Source organism: Bos grunniens, chromosome 8 (assembly GCF_055505025.1).
Source record: "Bos grunniens cultivar Pamir isolate PY7600 chromosome 8, Bosgru_T2T1.0, whole genome shotgun sequence".
Lineage (NCBI taxonomy): Eukaryota > Metazoa > Chordata > Mammalia > Artiodactyla > Bovidae > Bos > Bos grunniens.
The window spans coordinates 94,315,408-94,338,406 of NC_141172.1; the positions used below are offsets into that span (position 1 = coordinate 94,315,408).

Sequence of the window (22,999 nt, forward strand, 5' to 3'; positions counted from 1 at the left end):
TTTGGGGTCAAAACTTCCAGTCCCTCCTCTTAATGATGTACTAATTTACAATACTTCCTTCATCTATGAAACAGAAATTGTAATGAATACCTCTCAGGATTTCTGTGAAAATCAAGAAGATAACAGGTACAAGAGTACTTTCAAAAGTATAAAACACAACCTACACATCAAGAATCATAATTATTATAATATGAAGATTATTTGGAAATACGCAACATACATGCCATGCTAAGTTGCTTCAGTCATGTCTGACTCTTCATGACCCCATGGACCATAGCCACTCAGGCTCCTCTGTCCATGGAATTTTCCAGGCAAGAATATGTGCCCTCCTCCAGGAGATCTTCCCAACCCAAGTATCAAACCCGAGTCTCTTGTGTCTCCTGTACTGGCATGTGGATTTTTTACCGCGAGGCCACCTGGGAAGCCCAAAAACAGAGCACAAAATGGTACATGTATATGCTTAGGCTGTCATCCTTCAAGTCCTCTCAATGCCAAGGACCACACAATCTGACCCTCGTCATCATGACCTACCTACCTCAGGGACTCCTTTTGCACATTATATAAAATTCAACTGTCCTTCGTCAGCTCCATGACCTGACCCTGCCGACTCCCAACTCACCCGCAGCCAGTCTTCCTTCAGTGCCACTGGTGCCCCAGTCCCTTGGCTCCAGGACATGCATTAGGCACGTGGCCTTCACACCCTGTCTCTCTGCCCAGAAGCCAGTGCCTGGATGGCTGAGCTCCTGATCTTTCCCTGGCTAACTGCTGCTTAAACATCAAGGCTCTCAGCTTAAATGTCATGACCTTTCATTCTAAATTAAGTCCCTACCCACAGCCTAGTGGTAACTGACATAGTAGGACAGTTTTTTTTTTTCCTTTATAGCACTTACCACAGCTATGATATTTCTACTTATGGGACAACACGCTTCATATCTGCTTTCCTGGCTGAACTGTAAGCTCTATGACAGCAGGGATCCTGCCTGTCTGCTTCACCACTGTACACCCAGGACACTGTCCTACATGCAGTAGATGTTTAGTAAATATTTATTCAAAGGAAACAATAAATGGCTATTTGTGCTAATTGTCCTCATTCCATAGAAGGGGAAACTAAAAATCAGGGAAAATGAGTTTCCCTAAGCCATTAAGGCAGATAGTGGCCAAGCTGGAATTAGAATTGAATTAAAATCAGATAGTAATTAGAATTATTAGTTGGATTTGAACCAGCACTGCCAAGCCATAACTAAGGACAGGGAAGAAATGTATCAGGTGAAACTGGAAGCTGGGAGGGAATGCTGAAAGTTTGCATGTACACTGTAAAATTCTCCAGTGGCTCTTAAATGAGGACTCAAGTTGTATTTATTTGATTGCTTATTCCTTGTCACTGAATAGTGCCCAAATATTGGTACTCTAAAATACGCAGAAATTAAAATTGTCTATTTCCTCAGCCACATGGCTAAACAGATCTAAGTGAGAAAATTAACAGCAAAGGCAAAAAAGAAAGGCCATACGGCCATATTCTGTACCATCTGTTCCACAGGGACCTTGTCTCTGGCTCAGCCTAAAACCAGATGGGGATCCAGAGAACTCCGAAGCCCCTCACCTTTCCTGTCCCAAACCCTGTTTGTGCTCACTGACCACCACCCACACAAGTTAACTGTTACTTTGGACCCAAACTGAGCTTTGCACCCCACTTATGCAACTCATTTTCAATGTATTCTTTGCCTAACAGGAGCAGCAGGAGCAGCGGAAAGCTATCCCTGGCTGATGGTCCCCATGAGTCTGCATAATGGGGGCACAAGAAAAGAGGTCCCCCAAATTCATTAGCAAATGAGGACACAGAGTGAACGAGCAAATGGCCACCTTTCAAGAAGGTGGCGCTGGGGTCTACTGTTCAGCACCCAGCTCCTACATCTTCCTGTCTCCCTGCACGTGCGGCCCCTCTAGCAGGGGCGCCTCCTCAAGATCTATAAACTAATGGCCCATTTAACACATTCACCCCTCACTGAGCAAACGCTCGTTAAGCATATCCCCAGTGCGAGGCTATGGAGCCAAGCCAGTACATCCAGGATCTCTGAAGGGGAAAATTAAGCAAGGATTCTGTACACTGTAGGTGAGAACTGTCATGGAGCTGCTAACTCCTTCCCCTGCCTACAGGGCAGGGCATGTCCTGAGCTAACAATGTGGTACCAAGACCCTAAACAGGTTTCACTGTCTACAATCAATATATCTATAGATCCAAGCTATTTGGACTGGGAAATAGCTACAGCCAGCACTTGAGATCCATAGGTATTAAACCTCCTGTGCAGATAAGGCAAAGCCTGCTCAAAAGAACTTGTGCCTCTAGGGCCATCAGGAAATTGAATCTGGTGCTACTTCCATGACTGATCCACTCTGGACCCCCTGCCCCACAGCTGAAACCCCATTCCCATCAACTGTACAAGGGTCAGGTCAGATCTTTCCAACCCTGACAACCTAAACTTCTGCAACCTGAAATAAACCACCTTTTTTTTCTAGTTCGGCAAAACACATTTCCTGTAGACATCAGGAAGGGAGGTAAGGCAGACAAGCTGGCAGACGGTAGGTGTATATCTAAAAAAGTCCTTCTGTGTCAGGATGCTATGTCTTACTTCCCCTTCAATAAGGACTCTGCCACAGGGCCAAAAATTGCCTTTTATGAAGCCTGCCTATCTCTCTAATTGTGGCTCTTTTTAAACGGATAAGCAATATTGAGCAAGAAGCAGCAAGACTAACACACACTAGCCCAGTCTGGATGGCCCAATCCCAAGTTCTGTTCTGGGACCCTGTGCTCCGGATTCATTAGTTGACTGTGGGGAAATCCCTTCCCCGCTTTATCTGTAAAATGACAGGTTTGGGCTTGAGACCTTGCCTTACTAAGATGATACAGTTCTTTCCACTACTCACTGGCTAACAGACACAGCACAGCAAAGACAGTTCCCCATCACATGGGCTGCTGCCAACATGATAAGAAGAGACAAGGGACCACAGAGTAGCTAAGAAATGAGATTAGGAAATGAATACACCAGGGCCTGGGCACAGCTGTGGGAGGCGGGGACAAAGGTAAGGAAGAGGTCAGAAACTTCAAGATGTTGAGACTGAAGGTAGAAAAAATAATAATACCACTGAAGAGCAATCTGACATAGTGATTTAGAGAACCAACTCTAGAGTCAGATTATTTAGAACTGAACACTACATATGCCCCTGACTAGCAGTGTGAACCTCAGACAAATTACTTATATTCTCTCTGTGATTTAAGTTCCCCAGTTATAACACAATAGCATATTGTGTTATAAGGAAACAACAGTCCTTGTGGATCTTAAAAGGATTAATCTAGTTAACAATTCACTTTAGTGGCTAGTACATGGAAGTGCAATCTAAGTGTTTGCTTTTACTATATTTATACTATATATATATTATATACTGTTATATTTTAATATCATTATTATTATTATCAAGACATATAGGATGCATAAATTCTAGTTCCTACTGTCTCATTAAGTGACCTTGGGATTCAGCTCCCTACATATAATATAAGGGACTGAAAAGTCAGTGTTTCTCAAACTAGTATATATATACAAATAATATATATAATTTCATGAGGGATTATATGAGTTCTCTGTCAGAATTTTCAACACTTTGTGTTTTCATTTCAATGGTTATCTAAGGAAATATGAATAAACATACCTGGATTTTCTGAATGCCTACTTTACAACCAAGTTCTGGCACAAGATCACGAGTCTAAGTTTCTATTTGTGTTTGCCATTGTGTTAGCACCAATATTCCCTGGTGGCTCAGATGGTAAACACGTCTGCCCACAATGCAGGAGACCCGGGTTCGATCCCTGGGTTGGGAAGATCCCCTGGAGAAGAAAATGGCAACCCACTCCAGTATTCTTGCCTGGAAAATCCCATGGATGGAGGAGCCTGGTAGGTTACAGTCTGTGGGGTTGCAAAGAGTCGGACATAACTGAGCAACTTCACTTTAGCACCAATATAATTGCAGTAGACCAATGAGAAAGGCACAGATGCAGAAGCAATTTGTGAATGATGAGACTGGACCAAATGAAAGCAAATGATAACCAATGAAAGTCGCTGGAAAAATTGGAAAGTCATTGGAAAACTGACTTGGAAAAATTCCAAAGTCATTGGAAAAGTGCATGGTAATATACTGTCCAAACTCAAACAAATAAGTGTTCACTACCATAGTCACACTGTTGCCTTCAAACAGTGTCAAATATGGCTTCAAACAGTGTCAGTCGCCTTACTACATTAACAGTGTTAATTTGAACTGTACTGGTTCTGCAGTTTTGTTTGCACTTAATTTATAAGTCTGTATAGGTCATATGTTTCCATGACAGTCTATATGAATAAGGGGCTTATATCTAGTTTCACATACGTACATATTCACGTAACATTATAATAAAAAATGTTTAGTGAACATGAGGGGACTTTGACATATTTGTTCTTTTAAAGAAGGGCCGGCATTAGTCTAGTTTCAGAAACAGTGAATTAAGTTATCTCCAAGATCCCTTATGGCTCTTTGAGTCTAAAGAGGATGGTCATTTCTGTTGCAGATGTGTTACACTTCATGAGGACAGCCAAAAGGGGATATAGGCTTTGAATTCAGGAAAAAACGCAGGGCAGGAAACAGACATTTAGAAGTCAACTATAGAGAGGTGTGGCTAAACGCAGGAGACCAGACAGGATCTCTAGGGGTGTTCAGGGAGGGAGAAGCCAAGAGCTGATATCGGAGCTTCAGAGAAATCTCCGGGCCTTATAGTTTGTACCTTCTCACAGAAAAATATCATTTACCGAGTGTTAAAGATGGTATCGGAGAAGGCAATGGCACCCCACTCCAGTACTCTTGCCTGGAAAATCCCATGGACGGAAGAGCCTGGTAGGCTGCAGTCCATGGGGTCTCGAAGAGTCAGACACGACTGAGCAACTTCACTTTCACTTTTCACTTTCATGCATTGAAGGAAATGGCAACCCACTCCAGTGTTCTTGCCTGGAGAATCCCAGGGATGGGGGAGCCTGGTGGGCTGCCGTCTCAGGGTCGCACAGAGTCAGACATGACTGAAGCGACTTAGCAGCAGCAGCAGCAGCAGAGATGGTATTCTCAGGGTTCTTGAAAGGATCACTGTCTCATCCAGAAGTGAATGGCATAGTACCCTCCGCAGAAATAAAACAAATCCGTTTTGTATTCCTCCAGGCTCACAGTCCAAGCTGAAACGGGGAAGTCCATACTAAAAGATTCAGTCTCTGACCTCTAAGAGCTGGGCCATGAACTCACTTCAACTCCACCACCCAGACCATTAGGAGCTCTTGAAGAGCCAAACAGCCCCCAGGGCTGCAGCAAAAGTTAGGAGTAAGATGGCCAAGGGGCATGTGTGCCAGGTTCCAGGGGTCTGAACTTAGGCCTGGGCACTAGCACAAACCAAAGCTATGATCGCCACCTGGTTGCAAATCTGCCTCCTATGATAAGAGACAGGGCTAGCTAAATCAGGACCCCACCCAGTCCTGGGTCCACCAGGGCCAGACACATTCAATCACCTTAAGAAAACCAAGAAGAACAATACTGTAAAGGAATTATCCTCCAATTAAAATAAGTAAATTAAAAAAAATAAATAAATAAGAATCTCTTTCCCACCCCCTTCTTCACCCCCGGAGAAACCCAGGCTTACTGTTTGTCTTCTTCTGAAAGTGAGGTTCTTCCACAGCAGCAATCTCAGCTGAGGCCAGTAAGCCATGTTACCTCAGCCAGCACCACAGCAGCCTGCGTGAGGCTCGGGAGCCCGGGAAGGAAGTGGCTGGAGTTCACAGCAGGGACGCTGTGGCTGGTCATTAACTGAAAGATAAAGCAAGAGGGGATGTTAGTTTTTGCTGCAAAGCCATACGCCAGTGAGGGCTGTTGCACCAGCCCCCTCACCTGAGCCTTCAACACCCAGTTCTGTCTCATGACTGCCTCTCCATAAGGCATGAGTCCCCGACTTCCAGCCTTGGGTCTCTGCTAAATAGGGATGCTGGAGCTATTCTGGCGTTAGCCTGTGAGTAAGTCATTATTATCCAAATCACTTGAGCTCCACTGATGTGACCACTGGGAATGAAAACTTGAAAAAAATGAAAAATTGAAGGCAGACCTAAGTGATCAATCTTATGTGCCCAAAACACCAGAGCTGCAAATGGCATACTGGAATCCCAGAGACCTGCCTCCCTTCTCTAAGAAAATGCCTTCCTTCTCAGAAAATGTCAGCAGCATTTATAAATTTTGCCTTGAACCTGGAGTGACTTAACACTATTGTCTGAAATTTGCTGCAGACTACATTTTCATCTCGCCACAAAGTTGAGTCCTTCCAATGATAAATGGCACCACTGATAGAAAGTTTCCTAATCTGAAACATCACAGCGTGTCTTAGATGACTGTGAGTACACACCAAGGAAATGCCATAGACACCCAGCTCCCAAGTGAGGAGGACAACCCCTAGTGTTCTATGTGTGTGGAGAGAAACCAATATCCCATGGAGTAAAACAAGGCAGCCAAGGCAGGCAGAGAGCATCGCCCGTGAAACTGACAAGTTCCCACTGTCTGGACATATGCACACTTCTGGCCTTGCTCCACCTGCACCTGCATGCAGGGCCCACCTACTCCTCGCCAGGTGTCACAGATGCCTCCTTGGAGGACTGTTTTGCCATGCTGGGGGAAGGGGAGGCTCTCATATACAGGGGATACAACTTTCTGTGTGTCCCAGCTGCCCCTCAACAACAGTACTTATTTAATGCTGGAGTAATCCCAGTAGTCACAGTAAAATTAAAGCTAGGGAAAAGGCAGAAAATAGAAACTGGAAGAAGGGAGGGATACATAGGTCAAAGCTAAGCCCTGATACCACTTCACAGCCAGGAACTTTTAGCAGAAATAAGAAACCAACTTTACCTCTAAAATGGCTCATTTAATCATTGTGGTCTCTGGAGGAATGGAGGTGGGGATGGGAGATTAGGCAGGAGGAACAAACAGCAGAAAGGGCTAAGAATGTAGTGTCCGCTTGTGGATACAAAATTAAGGACTGGACTAAAAGTCTGTGAGTCCAAAGGGACCTCAACGCAAAGGTCAACCTCTAGCAGGACTTTGCCCTCTTGGCCCCCACACCACAAGGACTTGGATTAAAAACTTCTACAAAAGAAAAGGGAATGTAAGCAGTCTACAGTGTCTGAAAAGAATCACTGACTCTACTAGTATATATTTTAATTCACTCATTGATAAGCCAACAAATCAGGGATTCCTCTGAAAGAGTCAAGCCTTAGGACCTTTCTTTTATCACTTGCTCAGCAAACCTGTAGATGGACACAGATGCCCTTCCCCCCAAAATTTCTCACTAAAAATAATTAAACTAGCACTGTATCCATCCACAGTTTGTTATTTAAAGATGGCCACTGGTCTCTCTGAGCACTGAGAGCCAGAATTTGGTTGTGAGCTTCGTGCTTATAATCCTAAATCATTTTGTAAGTGGCCTGGGACAGGGCTTGCATCCCAGAAACACTGAAATAAATAATTAGCTAGATTTTCCGGATGCAAAAGGTGCTCTCCAGGAATCACTTAGTTGATTTAGAAGCTACACACATCTTTTCAGGTCCCCAAGGTAACAATGAGGAGGTTGGAACATAAGTGTATAATTTAAAAAAGAAAGACAGCTTAGACAGGAATTAGGCCCAGCTTCTTAACTACATGCCCTTAGCCAAAACTTTATGCCCTCTGAGTATCAATTTCCTCAGTGTAAAATGGGGGTGACAATACCTACCTTGCAGGATATTCAATGGATATTCAATCGTCAATGAGACAATATAAATAAACATATAAGTTCCCCAGCAAAGTACACAGCACACTGTAAGTGGCAAAGAAATGAGCTCCCTCCTCCCCACTCTTCTTTCTCTGGTCCATCCCTACCTCTTACAGAGAAATGGTTATCTCCTGTCCAAACATTCTTTTCTACTCCATTATTTTTAGCAACAGCAGCATTTTTTAGCAAACCCATCATGGGTTTCTGACAAGGTAGGAGGGGCGAAGTAGGGTGGTGGCACTCCTGGGCCTGTGGTAACCGATTTCTCAAGCTTGATTAACTGATTAAGGCAAGTTGTCTGCAGGAAGGGGGCTCTATGATCACCACACACTGGGGACAGCCGTGAGGGTTGCTGGTGACTCCTGGGATATCCAGGAAAGTGGCACTGAATCTAGGTTGAAATCAGAATGGCCTAGTGTTAAAGACCCTCAGGCTCAAACCAGGACACAGAATCCCCTAAATCTGAGTGGAGAATCTCAGAAGAAAAGAAGACACACCTCTGCAGAATGGGCGCGAGACGAGAACGGCCAGGAGGAAGCTTTCTGGAGAGTGTTTTCCTAAAGCGGGGTTTCTGCATTTCCAGACACAGATCCTGGCTTCAGAGACCCTCCAGGAGACACGCAGAGACGTCAGCAAAAGTAGCCTATGCAGCGGTGGAAGGTATCGCTCTGGCTTCGCTGGGTACCTGCCCCACTTTCCTACCCACCTTGGCATAGCCCTGGGCCTCTTGCATAATTCCCTCCTCCCACCTCAGAACATGGTGACCACTGCTGGGAGCAATTTTATCCAAAGAGGAGGTTTTGGCAATGCCCAAATCCTCTGCTCAGGTAACTGGGGCCAAAGGGACATTTCTACATCAGTTTTCCAAGGAAGCAAACAAACAAACCAAAACCAAAAAGAAGGCCGTACTATGTATTGACTAGATTTCTCAATGCTTCAAAGCTAGTAGCACACTCATTTCTGCCCCTGTGCACATTTCCAGTTACTGGTTGGAAAGCGTCCCACTTCACAGTCATGGCCAGTCAATAGGCCACCCTCTTCCGGCTCCTGACGACCACAACAGCCACTTCCCTGAACTCCCTGCCTCCAGTCTTGCCCCCTCCATCCATTTATCACAGAGAAACCAAAGTGATGCCACTAAACCAAAGCTCCAAACAAGCCACTCTCCCACTTAAAACTGCCTTTGTCAGCACTCCACTGCCCTGGGGATAAAGTGCAGTCCTCACCTTGGTTTAGCTGGTCTCCCCAATGACTCCAGCCTCCTCTCTCACCACTCCCCACTTTCTAAACCAAGCCCCAGAAAACTACTCATGGCTCCAAATGGGCAGCCCTCTTTCCCACCACTGGGCCTCTTGCATGTTCCCTGTCCTAAACTGCTGCTTCCAGAACTGTCAGCCAGGCTGAATCTTCCTCAACCGTAGGATCCTGTCCTGATACCTCCCCTGCACAGACATCTGGTTAAAAACCCCTCCGAGATGCACTCACGGCAGCCTCTGTTTTCCCTTGCATCGTTTTTGCCACTTTCTGAGTCCACAGGATAATTTCTCTTTCTTCATCGCAGTTTTCCCCAACATGCAAAACAGTATAAGGCACAGAGTAAGCCTTCAGGGAATATTTGCTTAATTAATTAACTAAGAGATGGACATGAGAAATAGGGATTCAGGATGGAAGGGTGGTGGCACTCCTGGGCCTGTGGTAACCGATTTCTCAAGCTTGATTAACTGATTAAGACAAATTGTCCGCAGGGAGGGGGCTCTATGTTCATCACACACTGGGGACAGCCACGAGGGTTGCTGGTGACTCCTGGGATATCCAGGAAAGTGGCACTGAATCTAGGTTGGCTTCCCACAAACACCGGTTTAGCTAAGGATGGAGCAGGCCCTCCCAAGGCCAGAGGAGCCAAGAAACCTGCTTTTCCCCACCTTCATGCCAAGTCCTAGGCATGTCCTCTTCTGGTCTCCACATCAGTCACCCAGGTGAATCACCCGTGGCCAAAATTTGACATAGTGTCCACACCCCAACCTTTTTTGTACAGTATGACCTCATGGAAGTGACCAATTAGATCTTTGGCCAATTTTTTAAAAGAAATTTTCACTTCAAATGCCACTGGTATTTTAAAATTATTAAATACCTAGAGAATGCCACAGCCTGCTAAACCATGACCTTCTCAAATAAGCAATTATTAGCTGCAGAGAAATGAAAATTAAAACCACAATGAGATACCACTACATACCCATTGGAACTACTACAAGTTTTTAAATTTTAAAGTATGAGTAGCAACTGGCACTATCATATACTGCTTGTAGGAATGAAAATGGAACAGCCACTTTGTTAAATACTCTGGTGGTTTCTTGTAAAATTACACACAGACTTATGATACAGCCCAACCATCCTGTCCTAGGTATTTGCCCGAAAGAAATGATGGCATTCGTTCACACAAAGAGCTGTATGTGAACATCCATAGAAGTCTTACACAGAATAGTCCAAACTGGAAGCAATCCAAAGATCCATAAATCAGTGAATAAATTAAAATGGAATATTGCTACTGCTGCTAAGTCACTTCAGTCGTGTCCGACTCTGTGCGACCCCTGAGACAGCAGCCCACCAGGCTCCCCCGTCCCTGGGATTCTCCAGGCAAGAACACTGGAGGGGGTTGCCATTTCCTTTTCCAATGCATGAAAGTAAAAAGTGAAAGTGAAGTCGCTCAGTCGTGTCCGACCCTCAGTGACCCCATGGACTGCAGCCTACCAGGCTCCTCTGTCCATAGGATTTTCCAGGCAAGAGTACTGGAGAGGGGTGCCATTGCCTTCTCTGAAAATGGAATACTACTCAGCAATAAAAAAGGACCACACTACTAATACGTTCAACAGCATGGGAGAAATCTCAAAAGCCTTATGCTAAGGGAAAAAAGTCAGACACAAAAGACTACATACTATATGAATCTACTTATATGACATTCTGGAAAGGTGAAACAATGGGGGCAGAAATCAGATCCCTGGTTGCCAGTGGGTAGGGGAGAGGACAGACTGTCAGAAGCACTGAGTGATAGATGTATTCCACACCATGGTTGTGGCAGTGGTTATACATATACTACACGGATGTATCAAAACTCTTCAAACTATACCTGTAAAAAAGGCTAAATTTAACCACATGTAAATTATATGTCAATGATCTCCTCCCCCTCCCAAAAAAAAATGTGTTCTATGATAATAATTAACATATTCCACAAGTCAAATCATGCCTTGGAAGAAATAAGAACTGTATGGTGTAAAGCTTGAGTATTGTGTGATTCTCTAGGAAACTCAATGATGACTAAAATCTTCAACTCCTGTTCATTCCACAAACTGCAGCCTTAACTCTGCAAGGTTTCCATTACTACTACTACTACTACTAAGTCGCTTCAGTCGTGTCCAACTCTGTGCGACCCCATAGACAGCAGCCCACCAGGCTCCCCCGTCCCTGGGATTCTCCAGGCAAGAACACTGTAGTGGGTTGCCATTTCCTTCTCCATTAGCTTCCATTAGCCACAGCAAATATTTATTGAATACCTATTATGTGCAGGTGCTGTCCCAGACATTGGAGATTCAGCAATGAACAAAAGTGTTCTCACGGAACTTCTAGCAAGGTGGAAAAAGACCTGACAAATAACAGTAGGATTGTTGTTAAGGCAGTGGGTGATAAGAATAATGAAGAAAAATAAAGCAGAGCAAAGAGAGTAATGATAGGTGGGTAATTCTTTTCTTTAGGTTAGTGAAATGAGAATGTGCCACATGCTACTGGCAAAGGGGTCACCAAGTGACAGCTGGGATTGTGAATTCTTTTAACTTTTCCCTAAATCAAAATATGAAATGCCAGGCAGACTCAGCAATTGTGGCAAAAGAAAAAGAGTAGAGGTTCACAGGAAGCCTGGTGCCAAGGGGGCAATGATGATTCCAGTCAGCAGCTACTGCACTGCTCCTCCAACCCCCATCCTTGCCAAAATGTTCAGCCCTTTTGAATTCACACGTAAGTTTCAAAGAAAGATGAGAGAAGAAGAAAGGAAGAGAAAGAAGCAGACAAGCTAAAAAGACAAGGTGGGAAGATTTTTTCCCATGGACTGACGTCAAAAGGAAAACAGGAACTATATCCCGTGACTGCCTTCTACCCTTCCAAAACATTAAATCTGTCTACAGAAATGCAGTAAGGAAAAAAACCGCACATGTTTTCACTACCATCCAAAACTCAGTTTGTGCAGTAACAAAGGGTTGGTTGGTCTTTTTCCTTCCTACAAGAGCACTGCAAGCACATAGGCTGAGCTTCCATCTAAGGGGGGCAGGGAACCTCCTACCTGCTCATTCCAAGAAAGGCCAGTCTCTACTGGGAACCACACAATTGCCATTTCTCAGTGGAGCTGAGAAGTCGGCCCCTCGAAGCAGAAGAGGACAAGCTTGCACAAGGCCAACCCCCAGCTGATAGAAAGAGGTCATTGCAGCTTTGGAGACCCACTCCCACCACACCCCAATCTTACAGAGAAGCCAAGGCCCACCAAAAGCAAGGGGCCTGCCCAGACTCACCCCCAAGAGTTGGAACTGGCCTCCAGGTTTCTCCAGAAATAACTTTGTCAACAACTGCTCCTAGCTTCCCACTACTGCATTCCTCCTACAACTCTGTTTATTCTTCTGAACATACTTCTCCTATCAGTTCTACCCAAATAGCTCATATACACAGAATATGCAGCCAGCAACTGACTTTCATTTTTCAAAAACAGTGGTTTTATGATAGCTCTTTCTCTAAACAAATTAATAAATAAGTATGTGTGTGTTCTTCTTTGTTAGACAAATTTCCCTATAGTTTCCAGAAGGGAGACAGAAGTTGAAATCTCTCCTGATGAAACTGTTTCTGGATATCCTATGCCAATAAATAACTAGCCAGTAACAAAAGCAAGAGGTAGATTTAAGGCAGAATATAACTACATAACATACGAACTGTAGTAAATGTGTTGGCACTAAAGCTCAACTAATGACCTCTTCCTCAGATGCTGATGCAAATACAAGGATCACAGGTACTGCTGCATCTCATCTCCAGAGAGGTGTAGAGCTTTCTGTAGAATTGAAGATAAGAAACCTGTAAGACCACCAGAGCATGCTTCTTTGGAAAAGGTCTGTTTTTTAATTGCCTCTCTGAGTGTATGTCTCCAGATCAGTAGCCACATTTATGGAAAATGATAGTGAGGTTAAAACCAGGCTGGAACAGGCTCTTTGCACCCATGGCTGACGGATGACAGGGCATGCCTGCCGTGGTGGAAGAAGGCGACTTGGAAAGTCTCCCCATGATTTCTCCCAAGATAGCCATCAACTTTATTAAGCCTGAAGTTATTTTAACTGCCTTAGTTTCTTTTCTGGCCTCCAGTTGTCACCGAGCTCTCTACCCATAGGCCATTCATGCTAATCCTTAAATTCTATCCCCTCGCACTCTCCAGACACACTGTAGACTCACGACTCAGGGAAACTGTCCTTAGCTGCCACTAAGCCCTTAGAGGCCTGCAGAAAGGTCATGGGCTGGTACTTGGTGACCCCTGAAACTGCGTTCCTACTTATACCATAACATCTTAATACTCAAATTTAAAGAGAAAAAATGATGTAAGAAATCCTCCAAGATAAAAGTCACAGATAAAAGGAAGTGATTCTATCATTCTAGAAGATTCCTGTCATTCTAGAAGAGGCTCTGCTATCACAAGACCTGTTTTAAAAATACAGATTCAGTACTTTCCTGGTGGTCCAGTGGGTAAGATCCTACATTCCCGATGCAGGGGGCCCAGGCAGGATCTGTGGTCAGAGAACTCAGTCTCACATATCACAACGAAGACCAAGTACGGCCAAATAAATAAATATCTTAAAAATATATAGATCTAATGAATTTTATTAATTATAACAATTTGTAACTCAAGGGGAATTTTAAGTACCGAATGTATCATACTTGATTATTAGTGACAGTAAGTTTATATATAACTGCACATTCTTGTTTCACCCTGGAACATATATTCAATTTCCTGGATGAAAGTATTTGCTAATGGCTAATTTTCAAAATGAGGGCTATGACAGGAATACACAAAAACTGAAAAGTTAGAAGAAATACCTGAATACTGTACAAATCCATAATGAGCCTTTGAGAAGCACAATCCTCATGCTGTCAACAATTCTATTTTAAAGGGGATTCAAAAAGTTTAAATCTATTTCTATCATGTTGCTGATATTTGGACAACCAAAGATCCTATTTATCACTCTCAACAGTCCAGTTGCTAGCAGCTAAAACAGTCTCAGAACTTCCAAAACTGACAACCAGAGTTTCTGAAAGCAAATCCATCCTGTCCTCAAGTTCTTGTTTCATCATTGTAGAATTATGGAGAAATTCTGACAAAATGTTAGAGACAGCCCTTCTTATGCTGCTGATTTCCACTAAACAAACACAGAGCAACCCTGAAAGGAAGACTTCAGCAAACAATACAACTATTTGCTTTTTCCCTGGTGGCAGGTGTGTAGCATATAGGAAAAAGGAACCTTTCCCCTAGAAATGAAATACCTGTCAACATTACATGACGTAGAAAACACTTTTTTCTCAACCACAATCATAATGCCAAAGTTAGAGGGTCCTCAGGGAAGGAACTATAAAAGCGACAAACACCCTGAGTAATACAGAAACACACGCAAGTCTGCCTCCATGAGCAATCCTTTATTTGCAGAAAACTTTGACTGGATAATGTTCCCTGTTGTTGGAGGAGGGCTTTCCAAGAGCATTTTAGGATAAAAGGCTTAGTGACTATATCAGCAAAAACCATTTTGTTTGCTTTACATCTTGGAAGGGGCAACATCTTCAGATGTTCAAACTTCTCCCAGCCTAAAAAGTTTATTTTTATGAAAGTGCTCAAAGGACTTGGGGACAGACAAACCCAAATCCCTTCACTGCCTTCCCCTTCCTGTAGACCTATGTCGCCGTGCAGCAAGCTTCCCCAGATGTCCTTAATTATTTTCATGGATTAAATAGCCTGGTAGACAGAAAGGAGGTTTTGGAGTCAGAGAAAGTGGGGTTTGAATACTGACTCTGCTACTCACCAGCTCAGGGACCCTAGGCATTGAGTCCCTGTATTCTCTCCATAAAATAGAACAAATAATGTATATAAAACATTATTTGGGACAAAAGAAGTATCCAGTAAATGGCAGCTATGATTAGTGCAGCTGACTTCACAGTGTAAAGTACTCAGCGTGTGTGTTAAGTCATCTCCGACTCTTTGGGACCCCATGAACTCTAGCCCACCAGGCTCCTCTGTCCATGAGATTTTCCAGGCAAGAATACTAGAGTGGGCTGTCGTTTCCTCCTCCAAGGGATCTTCCCGAACCCATGTCTCCTGCGTCTCCTGTATTGGCAGGTGAATTCTTTACCACTGAGCTACCTGGGCTTCCCCAAAGCACTCGGGTGGGGCACAAAGTGGGCAGTTTATTAATATTAAAGCAATCTCTCTTCTTCCTTCTCTGTCCACAGAAGGGACTATTTCCCCAATGGACTTTCCAAAACACATTGGAACTTTCTGCATGCCCAGATCTGTGGGAGATGTGAAAGGGTTTTGCTGGTATCCTGGTACCATTTCTACCAGTGTCTTACCATAACCCCCCCGATTTGGGGACCCCTACCACATATGTATACTATTCTTCTGCTCTGGGAGCAGTCAGCTCTTCTGTTCCACATAGGCTGCCTTTCTCCATGTCTTCAGCACCTCACTCAGTTTTGTTCTCCAGACTACTTCCTCCAGCTTCCAGGTCAATTACCTATTTGTGATCTGGGCCTTATATCTATTGCTTCATCTCTTCAGCTCTCCCACCATCTCCTCCAGTGTACTAAGTACTCCGACGGTCCCTGCTACACAGTAAGTCAGGCTGCAAGCGACCATCTCAACATCTTACTGTCCTACGCCACACTGAGCCCAGAGCCACTTGGTGCTTGTACACATTTGTGGAGTGAAGCCTTCTGAAGTCAGACCTCAGGGATGAGAAAAATTAGTTAAAGCAGGTTCACCACGGTAGCAAATCAGAAATGTCATAAAGGACAAGCTCAGGTAGCCCAAAACCATGACAAATTTTCCAGCTGCGTTCAAAGAAATTCAGATTAAACAGGACTGCATCTAATTTGGTCTTCCCCAAAGTCACTCGAATTTGTTGGTAAGGGCGTTCATTTTCATGTACTTCTTGTGAGCAAAGGAGAATCTGTAATTTGCCCAGACTGAGGCTCCAGACCCCTGTAAACATGCCAACTAACAAGAACACCTCCCCTAGGGGTTCAACCATGAATACAAAACTGTCAACGTTGGTCAGGAGCCTCAAACTCTAAACTCATAGGCTCAAGTCAAGAACTCACTCAATGAAGCTTATCAAAACCTGTATACTATTTTTCAACCTCAACACTTTATTCCTTTTACTTTTGCCAGAACAAGTAATCTCACCTGTGGCTCTTTCCCAGTTCTAGCTCACATGTGACCAAACCCGGCAATCTTGTCCAGAACCTCCCCTTTCACCAACCAGCTCTTGAGATAGTGCTAGCACAGGTCATTTGTCCAAGGTGCCTCATGTGTCCAAGATGCAACCCAGCAAGAACCAGCTGACCAGCTAGGTGAGGATGTAGTAGGAGCTCCAGGACAGGCACAGAGGCACAGGGTCGAACCTGCCCTCCCAACTTCAAAACTGAACTCCTTCTCTTGAACTAACAAGCCACTTTGTTGACTGCCTTGCTAAATTACAGAGGAATAAGATCACAAGTTGACCTGAAAAACAAAAAATGAAGGATGTTAGCTTTTAAAAAGAAAAAATACTGGCAACATGAGCTCCATTATTTGAGGTCTGGAAGGATGTTCCCAGTGGAAATTGATCTGAATTATTTCAATGTTATCATGATTCTGAGTACTTCTTCTTGAAAGTGCTACTGTCATTAAGATCTTCACAAATCAAACATTTTATGTGCCAGATAACAAAATGCTCAAGGAAAGATGCAACTAAACTATTGGGTAGAACTCCTGCTAGCCTCTTTTATCAACTGCAGTTGACAGTGGCATTTTAAAATGCACACACTCTCATCTCCCAAGCGACTGTATGCTAAGTGTCTACATCACTTGAGCATGGAGTCCCCAGTGGAGTTCCACCTGAGGACAGTGTGCCTTGCTGGTCTTTGCAGCCTCCAGGGGGACATCCACTCCCCTCAATGGAGGCCATTGGAACCTAGTGTCAGACAGCCAAGGAGAAAGCCATGCTGAGACCATGTGAAATGGGACTAGAGTTGGAAATGGGGAAATGGCACTAATTCCACTAAATTTGCAAGTCCTGTAACAGGACTGGCAACTGAAGAAACACAACTTGACCAAAGGCTTTCCTTATCTTGAACTCGAGGTACTTCCTATAATTAACACAACCATTAAAGTTAAAAGAAAACTAAAAAGCTAAAAAACTGCTGGTAATCACAATTAATCCTAAACAGCCAAAATTAGCACAAGGTTTTTCTACTTTTGCATGAAGAAAATGGTCCCAGGGAAAGACTCAACCTTTGGGACTTTTGTGGGCCTTTCCTTGATTTGAACTTACAGCCAAAGAGCAGTGTTTATTTGAGAGAAAAAGAAAATCCAGTTGAAAAACCCATTAAGATTCAAATTGGACCAATAGAATAAATGAGGCCAGTTCAATATTAAAGATTCAGTGTCCACTGTAAGCTGAAAGGACAGACCTATAGACTGAATTTTTTTTCTCCTAAAGGGACACTGTAAATACCACCCTAAATTCTGATACAGTAGCAAGAAGCTTGGATTAAAGAAGCAAAAAGTTAAGATTTTAAATTCCTGTTACTGACTGCTAGGGAATGAATTTAGGCGAGCCATTCTACCACTCTGAGCCACAGAATATAAGGAGACTGGAGTAGAAGATCTTCTGGGGACTTCCTTAGTAGTCCAGTGGTTAAGACCACCTTCTAATGCAGGGGGTGCAGGTTCGATCCCTGGTTGGGAAGCTAAGATCTCATATGCCTGGCCACCAGAAAACCAAAACCAAATTGTAACAAATTCAATAAAGACTTTAAAATTTAAAAAAAGATCTTCTGAGTCTAAGAAAACTGCCTGCAGCTTGAGTTTCAGACTCAAGTTTGAACCCCAGCTCTGCCATTACTGAAGTACGTGAACCAGGAACAAATTATTTAACTAGTCTCTGTATCAGGTGTACCATCAGAAAAACGCGGCAGCCTCAATATTTCCCCGATTGCAGGAAAGTTTATGAGATGAATTTAAGCAATATTTAAATTCCACTTAGAAGATTTTAGGGGATGGTCAGGCACAGTATTAAACACTCAATCACACAATGAGAAAATGCTCTTTTCAGCACTTTAGATTTGTAAAAACTGTATTAAGGAGAAAGTTTCTGTTTGATCTTCTTTTCAATGCTTCTATAACATGTGCTTAATTTCCCTTTTTTAACAAAGTAAGAACAAGTTTCAGAGTCAGTGCCTTTAGAAAGCAAGCTTATTTTATCAGATCAGATCAGATCAGATCAGTCGCTCAGTCATATCTGACTCTTTGCAACCCCATGAATCGCAGCACACCAGGCCTCCCTGTCCATCACCAACTCCCAGAGTTCACTGAGACTCACGTCCATCGAGTCAGTGATGCCATCCAGCCATCTCATCCTCTGTCGTCCCCTTCTCCTCTTGCCCCCAATCCCTCCCAGCATCAGAGTCTTTTCCAATGAGTCAACTCTTCGCATGAGATGGCCAAAGTACTGGAGTTTCAGCTTTAGCATCATTCCTTCCAAAGAAATCCCAGGGCTGATCTCCTTCAGAATGGACTGGTTGGATCTCCTTGCAGTCCAAGGGACTCTCAAGAGTCTTCTCCAACACCACAGTTCAAAAGCATCAATTCTTCAGTGCTCAGCTTTCTTTATAGTCTAACTCTCACATCCATACCTGACTACTGGAAAAACCATAGCTTTGACTAGACGGACCTTTGGTGGCAAAGTCATGTCTCTGCTTTTGAATATGCTATCTAGGTTGGTCATAACTTTCCTTCCAAGGAGTAAGCGTCTTTTAATTTCATGGCTGCAGTCACCATCTGCAGTGATTTTGGAGCCCAAAAAAAGCTTATTTTATAGACAGGCTTTAAAAAACAATTCATTTTCATTCTAATTATTTTTAAAACTACCTTTTATTTCAGACAACTGACATCAGTTTTCAATTTAGAGAACCAATATAAGGTTAACTTTTTAAAAATATATGTGTTGATAACTATAAAAGTGTGAGTCCATTGAAAGAATCTGAGGGGTTTACATGCTGCCTGTCTCCAGGTTCTAGCGAGGAGTAAATGAGGTAATGGAGGGGAAGGCCCAGCCCACACTGTGCTCATCTACCTGCGGTCAAGGGGCAAAATGTTGTCAGTGAGGAATCAGAGGAGAAGGTACAGTGTAAACAAGATCCGTCAACCACGAAGGATGGATGTAAGATTCCAGAACAATAAGCTCAGAGAAAGCATGAAGGGGTTCTTAAAGTAGAAATCAGAGAAAAGAAGAAAACCCACAGAGGGAGTCAGTTAACAGTTACTGAGCCAGACTATGTGCTCATCACCAGTGAGAAAACACGGTGCAGTGGATGCCTCGTACGGTCCAGGACAAAGCTATCCAAACCAGAGTCTTATTTGGAAGAGCCTTGAATGCCAAGATTACTATGGTGTCAGATCCTTAATGTCTTCTGACATTTGTTCAACACCTAGTACTCTACATGGTGTTCAAAAAATATTTGCTAAAGGAATGAATTTCAGTTTAATGGTATTTTTTGTATATTAGCCATAAACAAATAGATACACACACACACATTTTAAAAATATGGTATCTTCCTCTTCTTTCCTTCCAATACCAGAAATCACACCTCACTCCAGCTGAAGTAAACTGCCACTTCCATCCCAAAGCCTTGCATCGGGGAGTGGAGAAGAGTCACAGATCAGTCTAAAAGCCATTACTCTGGGCCTTTTCATCCTCTCTGCCTTTCCAAGGAAAGCTGCTGCTTCCATTAGTGTCACCTTTATGTCAAACTTGGACCATCTAAATACCAGATCCAACCAAATTCAAGCTGCCATACCCTTGAGGACTTGCTTCTTCCAAAAAACAAGCTTGGTTTGACTCTTGACAAAAACTATTCCCAACCTGGCATCCTACAGAAATTTTGCAAAGCAAAAGTAAACAGGGATATGAAACCCAAACAACTTCTTCGCAGTTCCTTCCCTCTTCCCATGTCTGTTTCAATCATGAAACCTCTTGCTCCTTTTTTTCCCTTCTGGTTCCTTCCAGTCCTAATTTGTTATGATCTCTGAAACAACTAACTCAAAGCAATGCTTTAGAAAACTTTGTGTCTTGCCCATCTGCACCCAGTGAGAGTCTTCTGAGATATTTAGAAATATCCTTATAAGGTTAGTCTATTTCTCATCCTTTCTTGGAGGATGAACATATCTCAAAAGTCAGTTAGCTTTCTATTATATATTGGCTTAATAGGATTGCACTATAAAAAACAAAATCTACACTCAAAATGGAAATGCCCAGAATGGAGAGTCCAAATGAATATTTTCTTTCAGAGAGAATCTCCAGATGGTGAGTCGGAAATGAGACAAATGTCTCATCATGTCTCATTCCATCATGTTTGCTCCATTGAAACTTACTGAGATCACCAACCACTTTTTCCTTTGCATTTAAGATAAAATTCTTCTTTGGGTTCTATGAATCAAGTCTTCATCCACCTAATGTGGATAAATAAGTAATTCCAACCCCATCTCACTTCTTCTTCCTCTCCTCCCACCACCTTCTTTTCTTCCGTCATCACGATCATCAAAACACTCCTATGTATTCCATGGGTATTTCCACTCTACCTCTCAAAACCCACACAATCTGTTACACTAATACTGAGAATGTCCCTCAGGACGTTTCTCTGGGCAGCTCCTATCAAAGAATCCCTCTTTTTCCTAAATACACATCTGCTGCTGCTAAGTCACCTCAGTTGTGTCCGACTCTGTGTGACCCCATAGACGGCAGCCCACCAGGCTGCTCCGTCCCTGGGATTCTCCAGGCAAGAACACACATCTAGAGAATACAAAAGCTTGAATGGCTCTTCAAAAGTCATGTACTCAGCCTCTTTCATCAAGAAATTAAATCTTAGAAAAGTAAAATGACTAGCCCAGGGCCACATGACTGCTTAGTGGGTTTCTGGAATTACACATAAAATATAATTACATCAAATTGTATGTAATTATATGTAAAATTTGGAGTGTACATGCCTGTGTATATTTTTTATGAAAAGGGAATCCATAGCTTTCAGCATATTCTCCATGTAGTCCAGAATACTGTCCCAATAAATAATAACCACTGATTGGTTTTATATATACAAAATTCTTCCCAAAAAGTGTCTGGTGCTAAACACCAGTTATCATAAAACATTTTGACTTCAAGAGTAGCCAAATAAAATGTTTTGACTTCCAAATGCTTCTTAGAAGTTGGATTTAGCATAGAAAATGTTGCAATTCTAAACAAATACACATATATGCATACAGACCCACACACACATAAAGAATGAATAAAAGAAAAGATTCTATACATAAAAGGTTATTTTGATTTTTAAGTAATTAAATTCTAAATTACTTAGTGAATTATCTTTCCTATTTTTTTAAAAATAAATTAATGTGCAAATAAATGTAGTTTAATGTGAAATGTAACAGACTAGAACACTTTCTCAAAACACAGCTGCCTCAAAAAAGAGAAATGAAACTGAGTGGAATCAGAATTGTTTGTTCTACAAAAAGTAAGCTGGTCTAAGTACACACTAATATTTCTCAACCTATCATAAACCTAACCTTAATTAGTTAGTTCTCATATAATTCTACTTCTAATGCTTTTCTGTGATTATCACATCATTTTAATTCATCTTTCAGAATATAGAAAACCAACATTAGCTTCCCATTCTCTTTGACTTATTCAAGATAGCATTTATTGAATCCCCTTCCATATCAAGGAGAGTAAATTAAGGACTGGGACCTTAATCCTAGAGAATTAGGATTCTAGGACCTTAACCCTAGAAGAATCCTAGACCTCCTCCTAGAGAAGCATACACTCAAGAACAAGACAAATGTTAACTATAACCAAAAAAAAAAAAAAAAACAAAACCATGCAATTAATCCCATGACATGAATAGTGCTATGATCCAACCCTATGGGAGCAAAACAGAAAGGGATAATTAATTTTAACTCAGTGTTGGCAGGAAGGTGTGAATCCAGGAGAGCTTATGAGAAGGATGGCATTTAAATCAGGTCTTAGGGTAAATTTTCAAAATGGAAAAAGACAGGATTTCAAGTTTTCTTTTGTTTTAGGAACCAAGTCTGATGCTCCTCGGAGTAAATGCTCTTTGCTTTAAAACAGCTTACTGTCTCAACAGAATGCAGAATAACCAAAGGCTCTACCTGAAAACAATTTTACATACAAGATTTTCTTACTCTGACTTCAGATTGACTTCAGATATTTCTAAAATGTGCCTCTCTAACAACATCTGTGCTGCTTACCTATCCAGGGAACTATTTTCAGTCGTAAAATACCCAAATGAAAAGTGAGACTGATTCTTTGCCTTTAGCGAGTATTTCATTTGTCAAAATTCAATATTTTAACAAAGCCCTTATCCTATTATTGGTAAATTCATGGAAACCAGACTGCCTGGAATGCAACCTCAGCTTCACTACTTACTTACAAACTCCATGGTCAGGCTACTTACCCTGTCTACACCTCAGTTTCCCTGTCTGTAAAATGAAAATAATAACAGAATCCACCTTATGCGGTTCTCAACAGAGTGAACTAAATTATTATGTGTAAAATGCTTGAAACACCCAGCATAAGGTAAATCAATAATAAGCATAACTTTTTACCAAGAAAAATCTTTTCTAAGAGTTTATGTCTAAGGTGCTACACCAATTTAATAAGAAGTTTCCCATTCTGTCTCACCTTTATTTAAGCTGACTTTGAAAATGTATTTGCTCAGAGAAAGATGCCATAAGAAAAGAGCTAAATTTGATTTCTAGACAGTAATGTCAGTAACAGAAAAACAGGTTATTTCAGAAGGTCTCTGACATAT

The 22,999-nt window shown here is 42.4% G+C and overlaps 1 protein-coding gene across 4 annotated transcripts in view; it reads right to left on the reverse strand.

The window, feature by feature from the left end:
• Positions 1–22,999, reverse strand: part of ABCA1 (ATP binding cassette subfamily A member 1) — a 137,121-nt gene that overhangs the window by 110,121 nt on the left and 4,001 nt on the right. For 3 of the 4 annotated variants that reach the window (XM_086414526.1, XM_086414529.1, XM_086414527.1), the window contains exon 2: positions 5,702–5,865. In XM_086414526.1, coding sequence (XP_086270652.1) covers positions 5,702–5,767 — 66 coding nt within the window. In that variant the 5' untranslated portion in view covers positions 5,768–5,865. Of the gene's footprint in view, positions 1–5,701; positions 5,866–16,319; positions 16,638–22,999 lie in introns of those variants that run through there. The other variant, XM_086414528.1, reaches the window with a different exon arrangement.